Source organism: Poecilia latipinna, unplaced genomic scaffold, assembly GCF_001443285.1.
Source record: "Poecilia latipinna isolate Pla-1442-1.1 unplaced genomic scaffold, P_latipinna-1.0 Scaffold1623, whole genome shotgun sequence".
NCBI lineage: Eukaryota > Metazoa > Chordata > Actinopteri > Cyprinodontiformes > Poeciliidae > Poecilia > Poecilia latipinna.
Genome location: NW_015114239.1, coordinates 41,185 through 62,930, shown reverse-complemented (window position 1 = coordinate 62,930; position 21,746 = coordinate 41,185). Strand labels below are relative to the sequence as shown.

Here is a 21,746-nt window from a genome sequence, read left to right as displayed (position 1 = left end):
TTTAATGTGTTTGGAGGTGTTCAGTTTTTTTTTTTTTTTTTTTTTTTTTTTAACTAATCCGTCTATGGCCTGGGGACAGGATGAGTTGTTACTCTTCTTCCCTTCATCCACCTGGACTCCTCACCAACAGGCCATACAAGTGCAGATAAACTTTATTTTTATTTCATAGCTGAATAAACCCTCCCCCAATCGCATCAGATCATGACAATAACAGGTAACCTTGTGAGTTTCCTGAGCCCGTGGAGCGGGATGTTTCCACGCAGCGCTGCATAGATAACGGTACACAAACAGGAGCTGCGCCGAGCTAACGAGCTGAGCTAATCTCCCCTGGTAACTGAAGGAGCAACAAGACAGCTCCGGCTGCGTTTTCTCCTCAAGATCCAGACCGCAAGAACCGATAAATCAGCTCCTAGCAAAAGTAAAACCTACGTACTATAAATATACACAAAAGTAAGGGTGATATTTAACAGTTATTGGCTATTTTTTGGGATAAATTAAACTCACCATCTTGCTGGATTCTCTCCTGGAGACGCCGCTAAACGTGACGTCAGACGCACAGTGCGTACTCTTGGGATCGTGCTGCATTCATGGTACTCGGGAAAAATGCTTAGATATCGTAGAGTCACACTGAATTGAATTGTATCAGATTTTATCACGTTGTAATCACACTTAGGAGTATTTTTTGGGGATTTTACGTGATTGGAAATCTGTAAAGCGACTTTGTCTGAGTTACACTGCAACTCTAGCTAAGTCTTTTAGTATATGTGTCCAAAGGCAATATTTATTTACTCATTCTTTGCAAAATTGTGGAAGACCATTTTCAGCACTGATAAAAAACACTGGTATCACTTGATTTATGAGATAATCTCTCATAATAATGACATAGCTATCTCAAAATGGTATCTCATAATGAGAGTATGAGATACTCTCATGTTATGATGAGATACTGCATCATAACATCTCATGTTTATGTGATATTACTTCATAAAAATGAAATAAAATCTCTAAATTATGAGATAATCGATGAGTTAGTTATGATAGCTAGTTATAATTATGAGATTGTAGATAGTATTTCACTCTTGAAATAGCTAGTCATAATTCTAATGATCCTAAGGTTGCACAATTGTATGCTTACTTTATACACAAAAGGGTGATATTTTGTTGCCTATTTATTTATACTATAAAACATAATCTTTTGTTTTACAGTATAAAATTTGTCTTTTTTTGTTTTTACTTTTACCTTCGTGTGAATATTCCCGTCTCTTTGCTGAGGAACAAATTGGTTTATATTATATTCTGTAGAGCTGTTTGATGTATGATAAATTGCCCCAAAAGTTATTGCGATAAAGGACAATATTGTTGTTTTGAGATAATTGTCAAGTAATATAATGGTATAGTAAGATGATAAATACATTTTACATTCTAATGAACATTTAACACTGGAACTGGAATAGTATCTTAAATGAATAAACAAAGCAAACTGAAACAACAAATAAAATAAATTATGACGTCTCTGGAAATAAAATTGTCCTTCAAAAAGGGGTAGTTGAGACCAAAGCACCAATTTTTAGTACAAAGAAGGAGGGGGAAAAAGAGAAAAACTATAAATTATACAAATGGAGATTAATGATCTCATTTTTATTTATCATGCGATTTATTGCGACAAGCCTACTATTCTGTATGTTTCTGATTTTATATTCCAGTATTTCCTATATGGGATGCGTGTGTCAAGTTTTGCCACGTAGGACGGTGACGAAAGCGTACCACCGCTGTTGTCGTAGAAATATTTTAAACCATTTCACCTGAACGCAACACCAGTTTCATGTATGAAGAGCATGTTTGTTTAGCTGCGTGCTAAATGTTCTACAGGTAAAAACAAATAAACACCACAACATTTTGGTTATTGTGAGCTACACTCGCTCCTGGATGTTTAGAATTTCCCTCTCCCACGCTGGCAGCAGGAAAAACACGTCACGGAGGTAATTCTTAACTGGCTGTAAAGCTGAGGCTGCAGTTTGTTGCTCATGTATTGGGTTTGGTTCTCGCCGGTTTACAAGAGGTGGGTTAGCAGGGGGGATCAAGCCCAGCTTTTGATTGGATGACGCCGTGCCACGTGAGCGTTTCGTTACCACCGTATCGCGTGAGCATATGTGATTACCTGACAGGTTGCTCCGTGTGGCGCTCGGAGATCTCATCGCAGGTATGTTGGATGTTCCGGGGTGTCTGACTGAGCTGGTAACTGCAGGTCTGAGTTGCATCACTTTCTGCTTAGTGTGGCGTGTTTCTTTGAACTATCCCTCCTCTCTCTGATTTTTACACTCCATAGGAAAAATGATTGCGGTCCAAACACGTGATTGTCTTTTATTTAACCCAAGCTGGATTCAACTAATTGAAATCGGTATTGGAAATTTGTCCAGATATGTTGTGATGCTGGATGTGCTCTGACCTGCAGATCTGGTTTGTCAAGCCTGAGTAAATCCTAAGCTACAGTAACCAGTGGTGTAAAATGCATGCAAGTAAATTTGCAGTATATTTGTGCAAACTAGATCTACCTGTATAGACTACAACAAACTTTTACTGCTCGTTCATCTTTGGAAATCTCTACCAAAGTCTCAAGTGTTTTGCGTTGTATTGTGGCTATTTTAGATAGAAAAAAAAGCTATAAACCAAAGAAATCTCAGAAATATTCTTAAAAAGACAGGGAAGTTTTTAAGTTTAAAAAGTGGAACATTTGCAAGAAAAAAAATCAGAAATTTTTAGATTAATCTAAAAACTATTTCTAATAAAAAAAACAAAAAAAAACAAACAAGAAATTTCTGATTTTGATAATTTGCTAGAAATAACCTGAAAATCTTTTGATTTATTCCAGATTTTTTAAAAATATATTTCTGAAATGTGTCTTGCAAATTTGCCACTTTTCAAATGCAAAAATTTCCTTGATTTTTCCAAAACAATTTCTGAAATTAATCTCAAAATTTGTGAGCTTTATTGTGGAAATATACTCCTCTTTTTTTCTATTTACAGTGGCCCTAATACGTTGTTGTATTTTGCAGCCAAAAGACTTATCTTGGAGGTTGTATTTCCATCCAGCTTCCTTATACGTACTGGAAAAACACCCCCTCAACATAATGCTGCCACTACCATGTTTAAGTGTGGGGATGGTGTGTTTGTGGTGATGTGCATTGTTGGTTTTGGTGTGTAAGAATCATAGCAACAAACCAGCAAAATGCCAAAACCTTTGCAGTTTGTTTCAAACAAACCAAGTGATTGAGTAAATTAGTTGATGACAGATGATGGTAGTTAAAATGACTAGTTAATTCATAATGTTAAACTTATTCGCAAGAACACTAAACTTGCTACCTATGTGAGTAGTTATTTAGTTTTATTTACTTGAGTAACTCCTTGGGAAAAACTGAGTAACTTTACTTGACTGTAATTTTTACTTCTACTTGGTTATTATAAACTACAGCTACTATCATTTGAATAAAATTACCATATATTCCATCCTTTCCTAGTTATTTAATGCTAGGAAGAAAACCCACCTCTTTCATTTCTGTGCAGTAGTTGCAGAAGCTCACTATTGTTTTTCACGTATTTAAGGAATGTTTATTGTTGCAATAGACAGAGCAAAGTCAGGGAGGAGACATTAGACCAGAGGCCAGCAGCAGGGACCATGATGCAGGGTCTGCAGGTAAGGAGAGATTATAACTTAGTGAGAAAAAGACATTTGTTGCAGGGAGAAACCATGGAAGGATTTCACAGATATTTCAGAATCACTTCAGATTATTTTTTGTCATTATAGCTAGGATGAGGAGTATGCTGCTTCCATTTGCAGACAGTTTATTTCTCACTCAACAATGTCTGATTTTGAGTTTGAAGAATGAGACTTCAGAGATTGGAGACTTTAGTTCCTTAGCTTCTGTAACATATTTGCTAAAATTTATGCTAATAAGATCATAATTACTCAGCATTTTCTGTCTTGCTCACATGTCACTGGTTTCTTATTGTTTAGTTTGTATTGATGATTATTTCATTTGGAAGGCTACATAAACTATATAAAATGTATATTTAATGTTTGTATGAAATAAAAAGCCCCAAAATAAGCCATAATCTCCCCAGTTTAAGTCTTTACAAAAACAAATAATTCTGCCAAATCAAATTAAAGAGGGAAAATCTTAAACCATTTGGCATCAGTAATCGACAGGTTTTCCTTTTCCAGAAAAATAAGACCTTCACGTTACTGTTGAAGTATTTTTCTATTTTTTTTAATTTGGCAAATTGGTTGTTTGTTGGTTGCAGCTGCACATTTCTCTGTTTTTATCTGGTTTATTTGTTTCTGGATGATTTTTTTTTCTCAGTAAAAAATACTATTTGTTTTGTCTCATGCTGCTTTTGTAAAGTTTAAAATAGCTGATTAGCTTTTATAAGTGCGTCCTGCTGCATTCCGTTGCTTATTTTGCTTCAGAATTTAAATGATTAATTAAAAAAGCCAATCTCTGAGGTATATTTGGGTAATCACTGTTAAAACAGACCTTATTTCAGGTTTCACATATGGTGAATAATCAGTGTTTATGCTAAAGAGACTTACAATTTTTGCTGCACCCTCCTGATCCTTTCATCTGCACGTTAAATCAGTTTTGTGACACTGTGAACAGTGCAGTTGAATCTGTGGTCGTACTCTGTGTCCCCCACCAGCATCTGCAGCCCTTTAACCTACTTTCTAAACAAACAGCTTCAGAAATAATCCAGTTCCAGTCAGACACTATAGATATATATGTTTTTCTTTCTTTCCTGTTTACTTTTAACCTGAAACCTTGAGGTTTCATTTCACATACAGAGGAGAGTTTGGATGTTCTGCTGCTTATTCAGCAGGTCTTGATTCGTCTTGGTGATTAAGATGAAGCGCAGCAGCTGCAGAGATACAAACCGACTAACCGTGGAAAGATTTAGCAGGAGGTGGTCAACGATTTCCAGTGAAAGTCTGATGGGCCCTCAAATTGTTTCAAGGGGAAATGGGAGTTTGTTTTTGTTCAGGGCTGTGAGAGTACGCTGGATGTTTCCAGCAAATTTGAAAAGTGCAGAAGTTTGACGGTTATGCAGACGATAAAAAATATGTAATATCTTTAATTGGAGAATATTGTGTTGGTCCTCAGGTTTCGTCTGGAGCCCCTGTTGACCTCCTTCAGGGTGAACAAGGTGCAAAAAGCCCGACTTTGACTAATAAAATGGCTCTGAGCTCCTTTGACATCGATGCTCCCCGGTGGGATCAGTCCACCTTTATGGGGCGGCTGAAGCACTTCTTCAACATCACAGACTGCAGAACCGCGGTCCTCCCAGACTCACGGCTGGATGAAGCCAAAGCGCTAGTAGAAAGCTGCAGGTGAGAAAAAAATGAACGTAACTCCACCTGTAGCATCTGGGAGGAGCATTTCCTCTTTTCTCCCACCACATTACTGTAAAAATTATTATTTCATACAAGCAGAAAAATGTGCATGCTCGCCCCTCAGGTTGTATATTCTTCATGTTTCCCATTAACTACTTGAATTTCAAGATGACAACCATTTTTCAAGATGGCCACCATGTTTGAGGTTTTTTTTAACCAATCATTGCCATAAAATGTTACCCATTTCCATTTCCTGGGATGAACTTTGTCACATCAGATGTTTTCTACTTTGGTCATCCTATTTGTGCAATTTAAAATAATAATATGTTGCAAAATTAGAAACTGAATACATTGTCGTCAGCTGGAAGGAGATGAAGATGTGCAACAGACTGAGAGGCGGTTGTCTCAATGGTTAGTGCTAGCTTCTGCTAACTTTTGTGTTTTGCAGTTTAGCGTTAGCTCTGCTAATCAATCAGCAGAGCTAACGCTATCCAATCAGCTTAACCCCATTAGCTCTGCTAAGCAATTAGCAAATTAATTAGGTAAACAATTCACTAATTGTTTAGCGAATTAGAGGTCAGTGAGCCTAATGTTTTGGTCAGCTGTGCACTTCAGTTGTAATAACTGCTAAAGATTTTAGTGCAATCATTTATTTATCCATTGCAACCACAGTGGCCATTTTGAAAATAAAATATATATGACTTCTATTGTGAAAAATATTTAAACTTTGACACAAATCACGTTCATCTAATCATCAATTTTATTAAAAAAATTTTTTATGTTGGTGGTCATCTTGGAAAATCAAAACAATACAAAAATGATCATGTGGGTCCAACAATGGTTTCACACCAACGAAATTTAGTGCAAAAATATATTTTCCTTGAAGACCATGGCGGCCATCTTGAATTGTTCAATGTCTTATGTTTTTTTTTTTTTTTTTTCAAAAAGACAAGCCTCTGGGAAGATCTGTGCCAAGTTAGGTTCTTTTCTCCGCATGTGAACGATTTGCTGAAGTATTCAATCATCTGCTGCACCACACCTGAGTGGTATTGTTCTGTGGTTCTGTGCAGGGCCGGATCCACTCCCCCAGGTACCTCAGTGGAGCAGCTGTACTATGCAAAGAAGCTGTACGATTCGGCCTTCCACCCAGACACGGGGGACCGCATGAACCTCATCGGCCGCATGTCCTTCCAGGTCCCCGGAGGCATGGCCATCACGGGCTTCATGCTGCAGTTCTACAGGTAGCCGGGCCGGGCCAGACCGGACCGGACGCACTTCCATATGTCTTTCCATCCTGCTGTGAAGCAAAAGCTGAACCTGCTGCTCTGGTTTCAGGACTGTTCCTGCTGTGGTGTTCTGGCAGTGGGTCAACCAGTCCTTCAACGCTCTGGTCAACTACACCAACCGCAACGCCGCCTCTCCCATCTCCCCAAAGTAAGATCCATCCAACCAACCAACCAACCAACCAACCAACCAACCAACCAACCATCCATCCATCCATCCATCCATCCATCCATCCATCCATCCATCCATCCATCCGTTTCCCTGACTTCTGTCAAACTTTTGATTTCATAATGTCAACATATTTTTAATATTATAGATTTTTTGCCTTCAGTCATTGAAAAAATTTTTTCCTGTATATTTACAACTTTTTAACATCATAAAACATCAAACTTAATCCTTGTAAATATGCTTTTTGGAAGAAATTAGCTCTTCTCTGGCCACATCATTTTATACTTTGCTCTACAATTAACCTAATAAATACTTGAGATTAAATTTCTGTTCACCAAGTATTCTCGAATAATTCCTGAAATTATTCAAGAATACAAGAATAATTTTTATGTTTTCTTGTACATGAAAATTACAAGAAGAGAGGACCTTGTTGGGATTTCAATGCAAACATGCAGACGTTAAAGCTCATCTTACAAATGTTATCAGTTTCCAGGTTTCAACCAGTTCAGTTCGGTTTAGATCAGCTCGGCTTTATCAGTCGTGTGTGAACACAGGGTCAGCTGGGCACTGCTGGCTGTTTATAGGGAAAACTGTTTGGCTCTGCAGTCAGATGGCTCATGTATACAATACTATAGAGATGCTTGAAACAAAATAAAATGATGTAAAGCTACATAGTTGGTGCTAAAAACCTACCTGCTGGGAGACAAACACAACACTGCATCATTGCGATTTTAAGGACTTAAATTAAACTGATTATTTAATTTGAAAGTAATTAGACAAATGAGAGACAGGCAAAGATACCTTTGTCTTCGAAGAGGTTTCAGATAACTTTAATGCTTTATTCATAAGACAGGAGGCTTTAGTATCAGCAGTGAGCATGTATCTATGGGATAAAAATGAGATTTTAACTTGAATAAACATCCAATCAGACATGCTAATGGCTCTTCTCTAACTCTGATTCTTGTTAAAGTTTTAACAGCTTTTGTCCTGTTCCTCAGGCAGATCGGAGTGGCTTACGTTACAGCAACCAGCACAGCTTTAGCAACAGCAGTGGGACTCAACCTTTACACGAAGGTACAAACACACACAGAGCAGTTCACTCGGCACGAACTGGTCCCTCTGCACATCACACCTCAAGCTAGCGGTCCGATTGGTTAAGTTTTCAGGCTGGTGTGCTAAAACTGCAACAAATCCGTGTTATTTTATCATGTGATGACCTGGGAGGTCATTGGTGTTTATGATGATTTGTTCTGCAGAAAGCTCCTCCTCTCGTGGCTCGCTGGGTCCCGTTTGCTGCCGTGGCAGCAGCCAACTGTGTCAACATTCCCATGATGCGGCAACAGTGAGTCCTCTGCCGTGTAGCTTGCTTTACCCATGAAACCTTGCTACATTGTGCAAGCTTTTTAATGTATTTGCATAAGAAGTTTCCTAAAAAAAACCTCATTTGAAATAAAACCTAAACTGCAAAAACACAAAATATTTTGGTTGGGTTTCTGGTGCAAATATCTTAGTTCCCTTGAAAAAAGACAAAACTAAATTACAAGTAACTTTTCAGCAAGATATAGGGGCTTGTTTTAATATTGACCACAAAAAGTGGGAGATTATTTCACCTATGACATAATAAGACATTTATAAGTGGAACTAGAACATTTTTATCAATATTAAGCAATCATTTATTTTAAACAAGCTCCTATATCTTACTGAAAAGTTACTAGCAAGTTAGTTTTGTCTTATTTCAAGTGAACTAAAATATTTACACTACAAACTAAACAAAAACTACTTGGTAAGATTTTGTGCTTTTGACAAAGGACTAGATTTATTTTATTTTTCTGAGTTGTTTTTGACGCATCAGTAGGCTACATTATGCTTCTGGACTGATTTAAAGCTCATATGGTCTGGTTAAATATCTTGGATATCTTGTTTTACTGAAAACACTCATTAGCGCTTTTTACACATCTACCTATTAGGTGTCAGACTTGAAAGCTACAATGCACATCTTGATGAAACATTTAACTAGTTTAATGTTTTGTCTGCATTTTGATCTTCATAGCTTTTATCTACCATCTTCAGTCTGGACCACAGAAGTCAAAAACTGGGTCACATTCTGAGAATGTCTCTAAAATTCATTCATTTTTGGTGTTTTTCAGGGAGATTCTGAACGGCATCGCTGTCACGGATGAAAACGGCAACAAACTGGGTCACTCAAAGGTCAGCACATCATAATCTACATTTATAACTCTATAATTTAATAGACATGAACTAAGTTTAATCTTCTGACTTCACTTATTAGTTCATAATAGTAATATTGTTTTGGAATTTGAGAAAAAAGAGTCATGTTATATGGAATAAACAGATTTTGATATAAATCATTTTTAAAATGTCTTCCACAGGCTTTTTACTTTCTTTGTACTAAGATAGTTTTGTTTTTCAGCTCAGCTAAGGATGATACATGTTGGATTAAAGACGGAAAAAGTTTAGTTTTTAAAATTTTGATTAAAAGAATAACTCATTTTAATAACCTTTTCAGACACTTGAGCAGCCTTGTTTTATCTAGTAGGGCTTTTGCATGAAAAGTAAACCTGCTGGCTTGTGAAAAAGGAAAAATGTTCAGATTTACTCTTCAGGATTGTCAGGGGGTTCGAATTATACTAATTACAATCAGGGGAAACTAATTAATTCTGCTGCTTTCCCTTTTTTCTAATCAGAAATGGGCAATCCTTGTTCTTTAGCTGCCACTGATTGACTGAAAAACTAAGAAAAAATCTTCTAATGACTTTTGTCCCACACATTTATTTAAAATTAATACCTGGATGAAATGTAAATTTCACATTTTGCATGTTTGTGTCCCAACTGTTTCTAAAATCAGCCAAAGCGCTTTAAAAAAACCACCCGGATGTTTTTTGGCAATAAGTTACTGCTTTTTTGGTGTCTAGCAAATTTGCCATTTTGAAAATCGGCGGCATTGCTCCGTTACCTAGCAACCCCGGCTGAAGCCAGCTCGTCACCTAGCAACACACCTAGCAACCCAAGCAGAGCTCCTGCACATTTCATCAGCTGGTTTTTCTGCTGTATGCAATAAGAAATTAATCAGTTAATCACATGATAAATTAAATGAGATTGATCATTCCCAACCTGATTGTTATTTTTTCCAAGGGCAAATTTATTTACTAAGACATTATGATCAGTTTCATTTATGGTTTCAGTTGTACGTGGTTCTTATTTATTGTTTTTGGTTGCCATGTTTTATGGACATTTAAAATTTTGGACATTTAAAATATCTTCCAGTTGCAGTGTTAAGAGCTCCTTAAAACACTTAAATGAATTGATCTTTGAAAGCTTAAACTTGCATTATTATGCCATCATCAACATATTGGTTGAAAATGGTGTGAAAACAGCTAAATTATCATCCATCGCAAGAATTACTGGGACAATTTATCACCCATCAAAATTTGTTATTGCGACAGCCTTGGCTGTACAATGGCTGCTGGAAAAAACAAGTGTTTTATTGTTAACTTGGCATACAGAAACCAGCTGCTGCATTCTTGTTGGTTGTGCAGGAGGCTCCACTTCTGCTTTTTAAACATGTTACTGTATAACTGTGCATCTGTTTGCAGCGATGAGTTGCTGTGGCAACCAGCAGCTTATGTGGCGTTAAAGTTACAAGATCCTTATTATCGAAGAATGATTTTGTGGGGGAAAAAAATACATTTGATGAATATGTTTTGAGTAGCCCATATCTACCCTAACCTGTTCAGGGAAGCATAACAGGTTACCTTTAATGTCTATTTTCCACCGTGAAATCCCATCTCTCACCTGCAGAAAGCAGCAGTAAAAGGCATCACTCAGGTGGTCATCTCCCGGATCACCATGGCAGCACCAGGAATGAGTACGAAAAACATTCCTACCTTCTTTATCGCCATCATGTTGAGATTTATTCCCCTTCCCCGTCTTGACTCCCTTTACTTCCTCTCCCAGTCATCCTCCCCATCATCATGCAGAGGCTGGAAAAGTACAAGTTCATGCAGGTCAGATCGTTTGTCTCCATCAGCGTGATAATGTCAGGTAAATGTGTCCGCCCGTCCTCACGTCGCTTTCCGCCCGTTAACAGAGAATCACATTTCTTCACGGACCAATTCAGGTCATGCTGGTGGGAGTCTTGTGAGTACAGAAGGTCCCAGGGTCACATTAGTTTTAATGGACTACACAGGTTTTAAGTGGTGACTTGTATATCTTCTCTCTTTTAAAAGTCTGATCTTCATGGTGCCGGCGGCCTGCTCCCTGTTCCCTCAGCGATGGTAATGAAAATATCCTGTCCTTTCACCTGCTGCCACATTCAAACACCTCATCTCTCGCAGCTTTTCCGCTGTCCCTTTTGACTTCATGTCTGATTGAGTCAAACAAGTTGGAAATGGGGAGAGGAAATTACAATCTGTGAGCTGTTAAAGATGCCAAGCAAGTTCAGCGCTGTAGAAAGTCTTGAGCCAAGGCCTCATGATTTTCCTTTAATATTGTCACTTATTGATAATATTTAGGGTTCTACTGCAATCTGGAAAAAATCTGAATGCAGTATTTTCTAGATCTGGACTAGTTTATTCCTTCTTTGAATAGAATATAATAAAATATTTCTTTATTAATGCGAGAGTGGGGAAATTTACTTGTGATAGCAGCACAGAAACAAAATATACAGAATATAAAAATATCTAAAAATAATGTAAACAACTGTTTACTAATATATAGTGTATTCCTTTCTTCCATGCTTGCACCTCCATATTCTTTCTCTTACTCTTTTGCTTTGTTTCACTGTTTCATTATTTTGCTCTTTCTTTCCTTCTCTCGTCTGCTCTTTCACTCTGTTTTCTTTCCATCCTTGTGACCGTCGCAATAATTTCAATAAAATAACTCTTCCCCCCGACACTTCTTCGATTAATATTTGCAAACCTGTAACTTTGACTTATTTTAACGCTCTCTGCAGTATTTTGTGAAGCTCTGAAATTGATCTCTCCACCACTCAAACAGCATTGCATCTTGAAGTCTTCAGACCAGCAAAGAAACTCTCAAATTAAAAAGTCTGCTAAATGTTATTGAGCAGTCCAGATGTTTTTCTCGCTTCATTCATGTTGATTTACTTGGATGACTAAACAGTCGTAAAACTGCTCCTGCTGTCTGGCTAGCAGATGTTTTTTATGACCTGCAAACAAATCTATAAATCCCTGTTATCTGACTTCAGATGCTGAAATAAAATGTCTGCAAGGAAATAATAACGGGGAGCTGAGCTGTGAGCAGAGAAGCGAGCGTCAAATAGTTAAAAACAGTGAGCTGAAATCTTTTGGATTGTCTTATGGGACACATGCTTACAAAAGATTCTATAATTCAGCTGTAATAAAACTTTGACAGCTGATAAAAGTTTAATTCCTTCTCTGAAGACACCCAGTGACCCTTACATTTTTTATAACAGTTTGCTTCTTTTAAACGTGTGGGAGAAACCAAATGGAGCAAAAAATTTAGGAGCTACGATCAGACATTCTCTATCGCTCTTCAAACATTAATCAAAGTGTAAATATAGGCCAGAACCAAACAAAGAAGTGTATTTATTAGGAATAATTAATTTAGGAATCGTTTTTCATGCAGCTTCACTTTATATATAGGATATTTAAGATAAATTAGAATCTGGTTTTGAATCCAGTAAGGAAGACAAGTCACTCATTAACATTTGTCAGGTGTAAATTATTATTATTATTATTATTATTATTGTTGTTGTTAATAATAATAATTATTATGATAATCATTAGTATTATTATTAGTTGTAATAGTATTAATAATAATACAATAACTTATAATAATTATTATAGCTATTATTAGATAAATATTAACAGTAATAACAATGTTAGTAATGTTACTAATTTGTTAAATATTGATATAATTATTGTTAGTAATATATAATAATGTTACTAATATAATAATTTTTAATCATGTAAAATATAATATTATTAATAATATTGATAATTATTATTTTAATGGCATTATTATTTATTATATCATAAATAAATTATTTAATAGCAACAATAACAAAGATAATTTAGATATTGATTATGAGAAAAATAATTATATAATCTAATCATGACCATTGTCTGTTACTATAATTATATCGACAACAATAAGAATTGAGATATAAGGACACTGATTATGTAGTAAAAGTTGTCATCAGTTATTACTGTAAAATTATATAATATTCATTTAAGTAGCAGTGCTTTTGATTATAATAAGAATGATAATGAAAGTAATTCATATAATGATAATTTTGATGCAACAATATGAATAATAATAATAATGGTGATTATAACACTGATATTGATTTAAGACATTTTTATGGTTGTAAATCGGTTTAAACTGTATGTTTTCATTAACTAATTGATGTTGTTTTTTCTTTTTTTAATGTATTTTTTCTCCTCCTGCAGCTCCATGGCCGTATCGAAGCTGGAGCCGGAGCTCAGAGACTCCATCGTGTCTCAGTACGGAGACAAAGTCCAGCTAGTTTACTTCAACAAAGGCCTCTGAGGGTCAGACTAAGGGCTGCTTGCTGTTTCTACTGTCTCACACTGCATGGGCTGCTGCAGTCAGAGCTTTCACAAAGCATGCCGCCATTTTTAATCATTGATCTAAAATAATTTATAGGTTTATTTCATTTCAGAGTCTGCTTCTTGTCCGTCGTGTTCAGCTTTCCTTTGTCACCAATCCCTTCTCTGTAGAAGAGAGGACAGCTGTTCTGAAACCAAACGATTTCAACTCAGGAACGCAGCATTACTTTGCCTTTGTAGACTTTTCTTTGTGGTAAAATGAGCCGTCAGTGTCCTGATCCTTGCTACAGCCTGTGCCTTTTACAGAGCAACAGGAGCAACGCTGCCGAACTCAAGTTATTTGTTTTTATCCGTTGGCTTCACTGTGGAGCCATAAAATGCCTTTATGAACGCGATGAGTCTTAAACGGTCCCTCATTCTAGTGGAAGCTGCTGCCCTCTTGTGCCAGAAAGGAGTAATGCAGGAGATTTGCTGTTTCATTTGAAATGGTTGCCAACCTGACGGTTTAGCTGTGTAAACTTGAACCTCAGCATGAACTGCAATAAAACCCACACAGTTTTAAAACTGAGCGTTCAGAGTGATGTTTTTGGAAGCTTAAATAGTACTACTCTTGTGTGTTTTTTCCCCTTGCACTAAGATAAATTAATAAATGGTGACTTATTATGCTACGCTTCCTTGAACAAGTCATAATACATCTGTGGGCTATAAAAGTATGTTCAATTTTTTTTTTTTTTTCCCCAAAAAATCATGCTTAGATGGTGAGATTTCAGTCTTGTCAGTTCTGCCTATTTTGAGCCGTTTTAGGGCGTCTTGTCTCTTTAAATCCTAATAAGTTCCTTTGGTCATGCCCCAAAATTCAACATTTACACTCGTAGAACAAAATGGCTGCAAACTATGGTGGCAAATTAGGGCCATTGTTGAAAGAAAATAAATAAATAAATGCATACATTTCCACCAAAGGTTTAGTCTTGGAAGTTTTCAAGAAAAAAACTTAGAAATTTCTGAGTTTGAAAAGTCAAAAATGTGCTAGAAAAATAGTCTGAGCAATCTCAGAAATTTTCTAGAATTTTTTTTTTTTGGTGAAAATTTGAGTTTCAAAAATTTTCAACTTTTGACACTGAAATTTCCAAGTGTTTTTTTCAAGAAAATTGAAACATTTCTGAGACTAACTGTGCATCTCTGAAAAGCAGAAGTGGAGCCTTCTGCACAACCAACAAGAATGGAACACTTGATTTCTAAATAGTGATTCAACAACAAAACACTTGTCTTTTCCAGCTGCCACTGTACAGAGCATACAGCGATAAAACCAGCTTAAACAACATACTAGGTTGCTAGGTAACAGGTTGGCTTGCCAGGGTTGCTAGGTAACGGTGCAGCGCCCATTGACTGTGATTTAACATATGCTTAGCAATCTGGAGGTGTTTGAAATGGCCAATTTTTCAGACATCAAAAAACATTAACTGTTAAAAAAAACTGCTGGGTGTTTTTTTAAGTAGTTGATCTGTTTTTAGAAACAGGTCAAGCTGCTTTGCAGTTCAGTTTTATCAAAGTATTACAAAAAGGTAACATTAAGTGGTATTTATTTGTTTAAGTGAGTAAGTTTCTTATGATAAAATGCAGAAATCAATCTCTGAAACAGATTTATGTGACTAATTCAGGACAAAAAAAAGGTGCACAGGAAATCTGATTAATTCATGGCTTTATCTGCTCTTCTAACTTTTACTGCTTTAATTTATTTTCTTCTTACTTTAACTCCTGTTGACTCCAAAAAGGGAATGTTAGTGTGTGGAAGCTGCTGCATTGTTTAAACATTTTCCCTTTTATATAATAAAAAGGGCTTTTCATGTAAAATTAACCTTATTTACTGAGACACTGCTGGAAAGATAAAGATGCTTTTGTCATGATCATGAAATACCTTTTGCAAGTTCCTGTGAAGGTTTTGTAAGATCTTTTAAAATTCACTGAGGATCTTGCTTAAGTACCCGTTGAGGAAGCTTGCAAAAATAAGTTTGGACTTCAAATATTGTAAAATTTTTGCTGGAGCTCACAAAAGTACCTCAGAATTTCACAAAAGTAACTTGGTGAAAAATCCACTGGAGGATTGCAAAAATATCTGTGGGAGCAAGCAAATACAACTCAGATTCTTGTAAAACCTTTGTGGGACCTTGCCAAAGTAATTCAGGGAGCGCTCCGTCTTAAGACTTCGCAAGGGAACTTTGGATCTCGGAAAAGTGCCTTGGGAGCTCAAAAAACTAACAGGATCTCCTAAAACTTTTGCAGGAATGCCCAAAAATAAAACTTAAAAAACTAGCTGAGAATCCAGACTCTATTTCATTCTCAAAATTCACAGTTTGGCTCCAACAAGGTAATTCCCAAAGAGGTATTAATCTAAAACTTGGCTTGCAGTCGGATGAATGATAATGTGTACAGATCTGTCAGTTTGTTGAATTTTTTTTCTTATTTCTTAGATTTCTATTCATTTGATTTATACTGTGCCAGTTATCTAACCTAGAAATGACTTCTTTTCCTCTCAAAGGGACAATTTTCACGTCTTCAAGTAATATGCTGTTACAATTAAGTACAAATGTTTAGAGGAAAATTTGTAGAAAAGCAACAAATGTTTTTTACAATCCTACAATCCAGGAAAACTAAATAGTTAAGACCACTTAAGAGTTACAAGAAAGTTTTAAAAGCTTAAATTTTTCAGTTAGACTTGGAAAAATATAGATTCAAGTCCTGTAAGAGTGCCTTAAACGTGGACAGTTTCTTGCTATAGTTAAACATGGCAACTACGTAGGACCTCCACGCCACCAGGGGGCCCCAAAGCTGCATGTTCAGCGTTCAAAACATTAAAATACCCCGTCGTTATCTGTAGTTATCTGTTTGCTACATCTTTTATATGTTTGAAAAACAAAGCAAACAAATAAAACTAGGTAGTTTTGTGTTTTTGCGTTATTAGGCCATTTGTTGGACACATTTGTTGGTGATTTTAGCCGGATAATTGGTTGCTAAGCACCTTTTTTTTATTTTGCTACTGAGTTTCTGCTATGTGTGAGCTAGCCTTTTGTGATTTTCATGTAGCTGACCGGAATCTATTCATTAACTGAGCTATAGTGTCACATTGTATATAGAAAAGAAAAAAAAAAAAGTCAATTTTCAGGTGAAAATTTTAACTTTTTGAAACTCAAACAAAACTGACACTACTCAAGTACTGGTAACTGATCAAATTATCAGTCATTGCATATTTAAAGATGACATATCAGACAGACCAAAATACAAAGTTAAGTGGAAATTTTGGTATTTTGAGGATAAAATGATAATTCATACAAGTAAAAAAATAACAAAATCAGGCAAAAATAAATCAGTTTCTTTCAATAAAAACTTATGAAACGGTAACAAAAACTGCAGGTGTGTGTCTGTGTTTGGTGAATTTTTGGTTAAAACATTCACCAAACCTTTCGCAATGTTCTTCATTCAGTGAAGTTACTTACAATAGGTAGAAAATCCAGAAATTTTACTCAAGAGTAGCGATACTTAATAAAATTACTCAAGCTAAAAGTGAAAAGTACAGCGTAATAAAAAAATATTATTGTAGGTCAGATTCAAGTTCTGTTGGAAAAAGGGACCTTTTCATCGCATCAGGTGGGAGACAGCGCCCTCTGCCGGTAGTCCGTGTAGCGAGCGGGGAGGAGCTTCAGATTTACAGAACCTCCTCGATCCCTGAAGTCAAAACACTCCGGGCAGACAGACATTTGCTGACAGCAGTGTCAGGACGGGTCTCTGGTCTCACCGTGTAGCCTCTCTGTCATTACGGAGCCGAACCGGCAGGTCCTGCCTGGTTGTTGTTGTTGTTGACGTGCGTGTCGGTGAAACCAGTGGAGGGAGGAAGCGCTGCCTCTGGATCTACTCCGCAACGCATCTGCGCAGACGGAGACGAAGAGGCTGAAGAAAGAGAAGAAGAAGAAAAAGAAGAAGGAGAAGAAGAAGAAGAAGCCCCGCTGCAGTGTTTACCAAGATGCCGTTTTCCGTTAACGGCATCCTTTCTGCGCTCGCGCTGCTGCTGCTGCTGTGGCGCGCGGAGGAGCTCGCGGAAGCGTGCAGCTGCGCTCCGGTGCATCCGCAACAGGCGTTCTGCAACGCCGATGTAGGTGAGTGCAGCTCTGTTGTTGTTGTGTTGTTGTTTACGTGTTGCACCAGGGTGCCCGGCAGCTGTCCGGAGCCGCTGCGGTGCTCCAGAGCCTCCGACGCGGCTTCACAGACTGCCCTTGGCCGGTGGAAACCGCTGGAAAGCCTGACGATGAGGGGGGTGTTGCTCCGTAAGAGTCAAGGCCATGGCTCAGGCAGCTTGCACCACATTCAAGCTGCACACTTGCATTCCTACGCAGATTTAATTTTGCCAATAATTGCCAACTGAAAAGCAAAAGTTTAGCAATATTTTGGGGGAAAGAATAGTTATAAATATGCTTAAATGTACATGAGGTAATCTCTAAATAAGGAATAAACACAAATTTCCAAGAAAAGATTATATTAATTTTAACATAAACAGAAATCTAAGTCAGTGGCGTTGCTAGTTGTAAAACTATCCCAGGCCAGGGCCGGACTTAAGAGGATGTGGGCCCTTGGATTCAGTTTTGCTGCCCTGCCCAGTGTACTCCATTGGCCTCCACAGACACAAATCTTAATCCAGTTGACTAACTTTGAGATAGGGTGAAATGGACCATTTGCGTCATGGAAATGCGTCCGATTTGCCCAAACAAGTCTCCTAATTGCAACAGATTGATTGTTGATTACACTTCAAAGTTTTCAGTCTAGGTTCTCGTGAAAATTAACTTTTCCCAAAATTACAGATTTGTTTTTCATGGTCTTTCTTTGAACACAACGTCATCAAACTGAATATTTACTGTAGAGGATCAGCAATGGCATCAATGTGCTCCAAACACAAAACATAGACGACACAAGGCAGAGAAAATCGCTTATGAAAATGAGGTTACCTTCTTTCCAACTGAATCTAGCTTCAAGAGCATTTTTTGTCAAAAAACTTTCCTTTTTTCTGCTTCAACTCATTTCCTCATTCCTTAGCAAAAACCATAGTTTGCAGAGAGGCATCAAGGGATTAAAATCAAGGTAAAAATGAAAGTAATGAGCAGGTACAAAAACTATCAGTCAGAAGAAAAAATTCCAGAGTCGTGAGGAATTTCAGAAAATATAAAATCGAAAGCTATCAAAAATGAATAGGATAAAATGAAAAGTGGTCATAGAGGCTGCACTAACAATGAAGCAGGAATGTCCAACAAGTTCTGGTTGTTTTTTTCAATAACAACAATCTCCTGTTTCCTCCATATTTATGGGGAAATAGGGAAGAGATGCAACATTTTAAGGATTTTTTTTATTATTTAAACAGAGTGGGAAGATGTTACCAACATGATGTGACAGATTGAATACTAAAATCGAATCATGAGGTTGTTCAGGGACACATTTGGTCGATCATTTTGTCAGAGGTGCTTACACCTTTGAGATCTAAAATGTATTTTGATGCTTTTTAAAAATGTCAGTGTCAGATTTATTTGTGCAGCCCATTTAAATTAACAGCAGTTGGCCAAATTGCTTCACATTTTACACCAACTATCACAACATAAAGCAAAGAATAGAACAATAAAAATAAAAACTCAGTGATATTAAACAGTGACAAGACCACAAGTGGATATAAGTGGCCTTTATATGGCGCTCTGCTATGACAAACTGGAGATATATTCTTTTTATGTCTACGAAAACCTTGAAAAGGTGACCTATTATGCTTCCTTGAACAGGTTTGGATAGATCTATAGGCTACACAAAATATGTTTGTTACTTTTTTTTTTGCACAAACTTATTCTTGGATAATGAGATTTCAGTCTGGGCAGTTCTGCTTTTATTGAGCTCCTTTCAGATTGAGTTGTTTTAGGGCCTCTTGCCAATTTAAATCCAAATAAACTCCTGCTGGAAACGCCCCCAACTCCATGTTTACACTTGCAATGGCTGCAACAGATGCGCTATCATACAACAATATATCTTTGAAAAGCAGAAGTGGAGCCTCCTTCACACCCAAAAGAAATGTAGTAAGTAGTTTCTGGTTAGTAAGTCAACAACAAAGCACTTTTCTTTTCCAGCAGCCATTGTACATCGCACTCAGTGGCTCAGTTGGGGTTGCTAGGTGAGAGAATGGGCTTCCCTGGAATTGCTAGGTAATGGGTTGGGCTTCCCTGGGGTTGCTAGGTAACGGGCTGGGCTTCCATGGGGTTGTTAGGTAATGGGCTGGGCTTCCATGGGGTTGCTAGGTAACGGGCTGGGCTTCCCTGGGGTTGCTAGGTAACGGACTGGGCTTCCCTGGGGTTGCTAGGTAACGGGCTGGGCTTGTGCCTGCTGATTTGTGACATTACATTCGGAAGGTTTTTGAAACTGCTAATTTTCCAGACACCAAAGACATTAACTAATGTCCAAAAAGCAGCTTTTTTTTTTTTTTTTTTCCAAGAACTTTAGCTGTTTTAAGAAGCAGTTGAGACCGAAATGGAACGAACAAAGTGTGCAAAATGTTATATTTGCATATTAGGTCCCCTTTAAAGAAAATACTAAAGTCACACTTTCGGATCTATATGTTCTCATGGCAGTCTGATCTTCACTAGCAGTACTGTGGATAATTCCTTAGTCTTTTCTTATTCCTGTAAATTTTCCTTCTAAGCATTTAGACTTACTTTCCATCTTTCAAAGTGGATCATTTGGAGCATGTGGCTCCCAGTAAAATAGATTTATGCCTTAAATGCATCTGCACTCAGTCACTGCTCCATTGGTGTTATTATTTCCCCCTGTGGTTTTATTTTCCCTTCTACCCTTATATGCACTATCTTAGTCTGATATAACAGGAGAAAATCCAGCCCCATCATTGCACTCAGCTCTAAAGCTCCAGGGTGAAGCCTGGGTTTTGCGGTGCAACGTGGCACCAGAAATCAGAAGGGGACAAGAGGACGGAGAGAGTATGAATGCTGGGTAAAATTCAACTGCAGAATATGCAACACCACAAACTTTTCTCAATTAGAAAAAAAAATCTAAAATACCACTTCTGTGCATTTTTCTGGGTGGTGCTGGGGAGGAATTGCAGGAATGTTTCTGGGGTTTTCCCAACATTTTTTTTTTTTTTTTTTGCTCCGGTGCTGCATGGGGACAACACACCCGTGTGCAGGCTTTCACAAACCAAACACACAACTGAAGGCCTGTGTGTCCATGCCATGCTCCCACTCACTGGCTATGTAGGACATCTGGCTGTCAGTGTTGGGAGGGGGAAAAACAGGCAATAAAAAAATGGCAGTGGAAGTTAAAATATGCATGGTATCCTGAAGAAAGTTGGAAAACTGCATTACTGTGGCTTCAGGTTTTCTGCTTTTTAACTCAAATCATACAAGAAGTGTGTGTGCTTCACAAAACGGAGGCTCTATTTTCAGGTGTGACTCAATCTCTGGCCGGCCGGGTGTCAGCCCCAGAGACAGGATGTCTAGCAGGAGAGGTGCATAGGTGTGCTTGTGTTGTTTTTTTTTTTTTTCTGAGCACGTATGAGTCAGGAAAACATTTTTAATGGTCATGCAGACCACCAAACCACAGAAATTCCCAGTTTCATTGGTGGCACATAATTTTTCACCAGCTTAGACGGTAAAGCGGTAACATGCCATCAGAAGCACCCACAGAAAGGACAGCAGTGGCATAGATGAGGGCAGGGATGTGGTTGAATGGAGTTTAGATGACTTCAAATCAGAAAAATCATGGAGAAATTTGCATAAATACAACAGTGGAGGTTAGTTTTAGTAAACTTGAGGCCTGGCGTTAGCTGGTTGACTCAGTGAGTGTGTGCATCATCTTCAGTTTTCATCCAAAGTGATGCTCCAGGTCAGACCACAAGTCATCAAGAGTCCCGCCGTGTCATGCGTCCACTCCACAACTAGCAGTGCAAACATCCTCTTTTTAAATAAATCATTCGGCCACAGAGGGGGACTTCCCCCCACTGCCCTGCCCAGTCAGACTGGTTTATTGTCTGGAAGACCAGAGTCACCAAACTGTCTGCACAGAAGCAGAAGCAGGAAAGAAACATAGTATTTTCAGCTTAACGTTTTTATCCATATATGTTATTTTATTCACTAAGAGGAAAAAAACAAATGAAATGCTGACTTCTTCAACCAAATAAAATACAGAAAATCATCAAATTAGTTTCAGTTTATGAGAGCTAGCAGCTGAAATTTGGTATTGTTTCATTTTTTATTTTATTTAATTTTTAGCCTGCCATTTTTATAATTATCTTATTTTTATTAGACTTA

At 37.4% G+C, this 21,746-nt stretch overlaps 3 protein-coding genes across 6 annotated transcripts in view; 2 read left to right on the top strand and 1 right to left on the bottom strand.

Moving 5' to 3' along the window:
- Positions 1 to 610, bottom strand: part of arl3b (ADP ribosylation factor like GTPase 3b) — an 8,305-nt gene extending 7,695 nt beyond the window's left edge. Inside the window, exon 1 of the mRNA XM_015059380.1 lies at positions 505 to 610. Within this exon, the coding sequence (XP_014914866.1) occupies positions 505 to 585 (81 nt within the window). The 5' untranslated portion in view covers positions 586 to 610. The remainder of the gene's footprint in view (positions 1 to 504) is intronic.
- A 1,016-nt stretch (positions 611 to 1,626) lies between these two features.
- sfxn2 (sideroflexin 2) lies at positions 1,627 to 13,975 on the top strand. Of its 4 annotated transcripts, none has more exons than XM_015059378.1 (12): positions 1,627 to 1,869; positions 5,154 to 5,380; positions 6,454 to 6,624; positions 6,719 to 6,817; positions 7,834 to 7,909; positions 8,092 to 8,177; positions 8,983 to 9,043; positions 10,655 to 10,721; positions 10,811 to 10,860; positions 10,944 to 10,993; positions 11,083 to 11,130; positions 13,291 to 13,390. In XM_015059378.1, the coding sequence occupies exons 2-12, from the start codon at positions 5,226 to 5,228 to the stop codon at positions 13,388 to 13,390; spliced, it is 963 nt and encodes a 320-aa protein (XP_014914864.1). In that variant the 5' UTR covers positions 1,627 to 1,869; positions 5,154 to 5,225. The 4 variants fall into 4 exon arrangements, with proteins under 4 accessions (XP_014914864.1, XP_014914863.1, XP_014914861.1 ...); XM_015059377.1 differs by having other exon boundaries at positions 1,627 to 1,979; XM_015059375.1 differs by lacking the exon at positions 1,627 to 1,869 and adding an exon at positions 2,099 to 2,200 and having other exon boundaries at positions 13,291 to 13,975.
- A 3,117-nt stretch (positions 13,976 to 17,092) lies between these two features.
- Positions 17,093 to 21,746, top strand: part of LOC106964102 (metalloproteinase inhibitor 2-like) — a 16,798-nt gene continuing 12,144 nt past the window's right edge. The window contains exon 1 of the mRNA XM_015059379.1: positions 17,093 to 17,558. Within this exon, the coding sequence (XP_014914865.1) occupies positions 17,426 to 17,558 (133 nt within the window). The 5' untranslated portion in view covers positions 17,093 to 17,425. The remainder of the gene's footprint in view (positions 17,559 to 21,746) is intronic.

What these genes read in the sequence shown, in the direction of transcription:
- sfxn2 (XM_015059375.1), top strand. Translation starts at nt 2,099, where the DNA reads ATGACGCCGTGCCACGTGAGCGTTTCGTTACCACCGTATCGCGTGAGC. An exon ending in GCGCTAGTAGAAAGCTGCAG is followed by an intron (nt 5,381 to 6,453) that starts GTGAGAAAAAAA and finishes GGTTCTGTGCAG; the next exon opens with GGCCGGATCCACTCCCCCAG. An exon ending in GCCTCTCCCATCTCCCCAAA is followed by an intron (nt 6,818 to 7,833) that starts GTAAGATCCATC and finishes CCTGTTCCTCAG; the next exon opens with GCAGATCGGAGTGGCTTACG.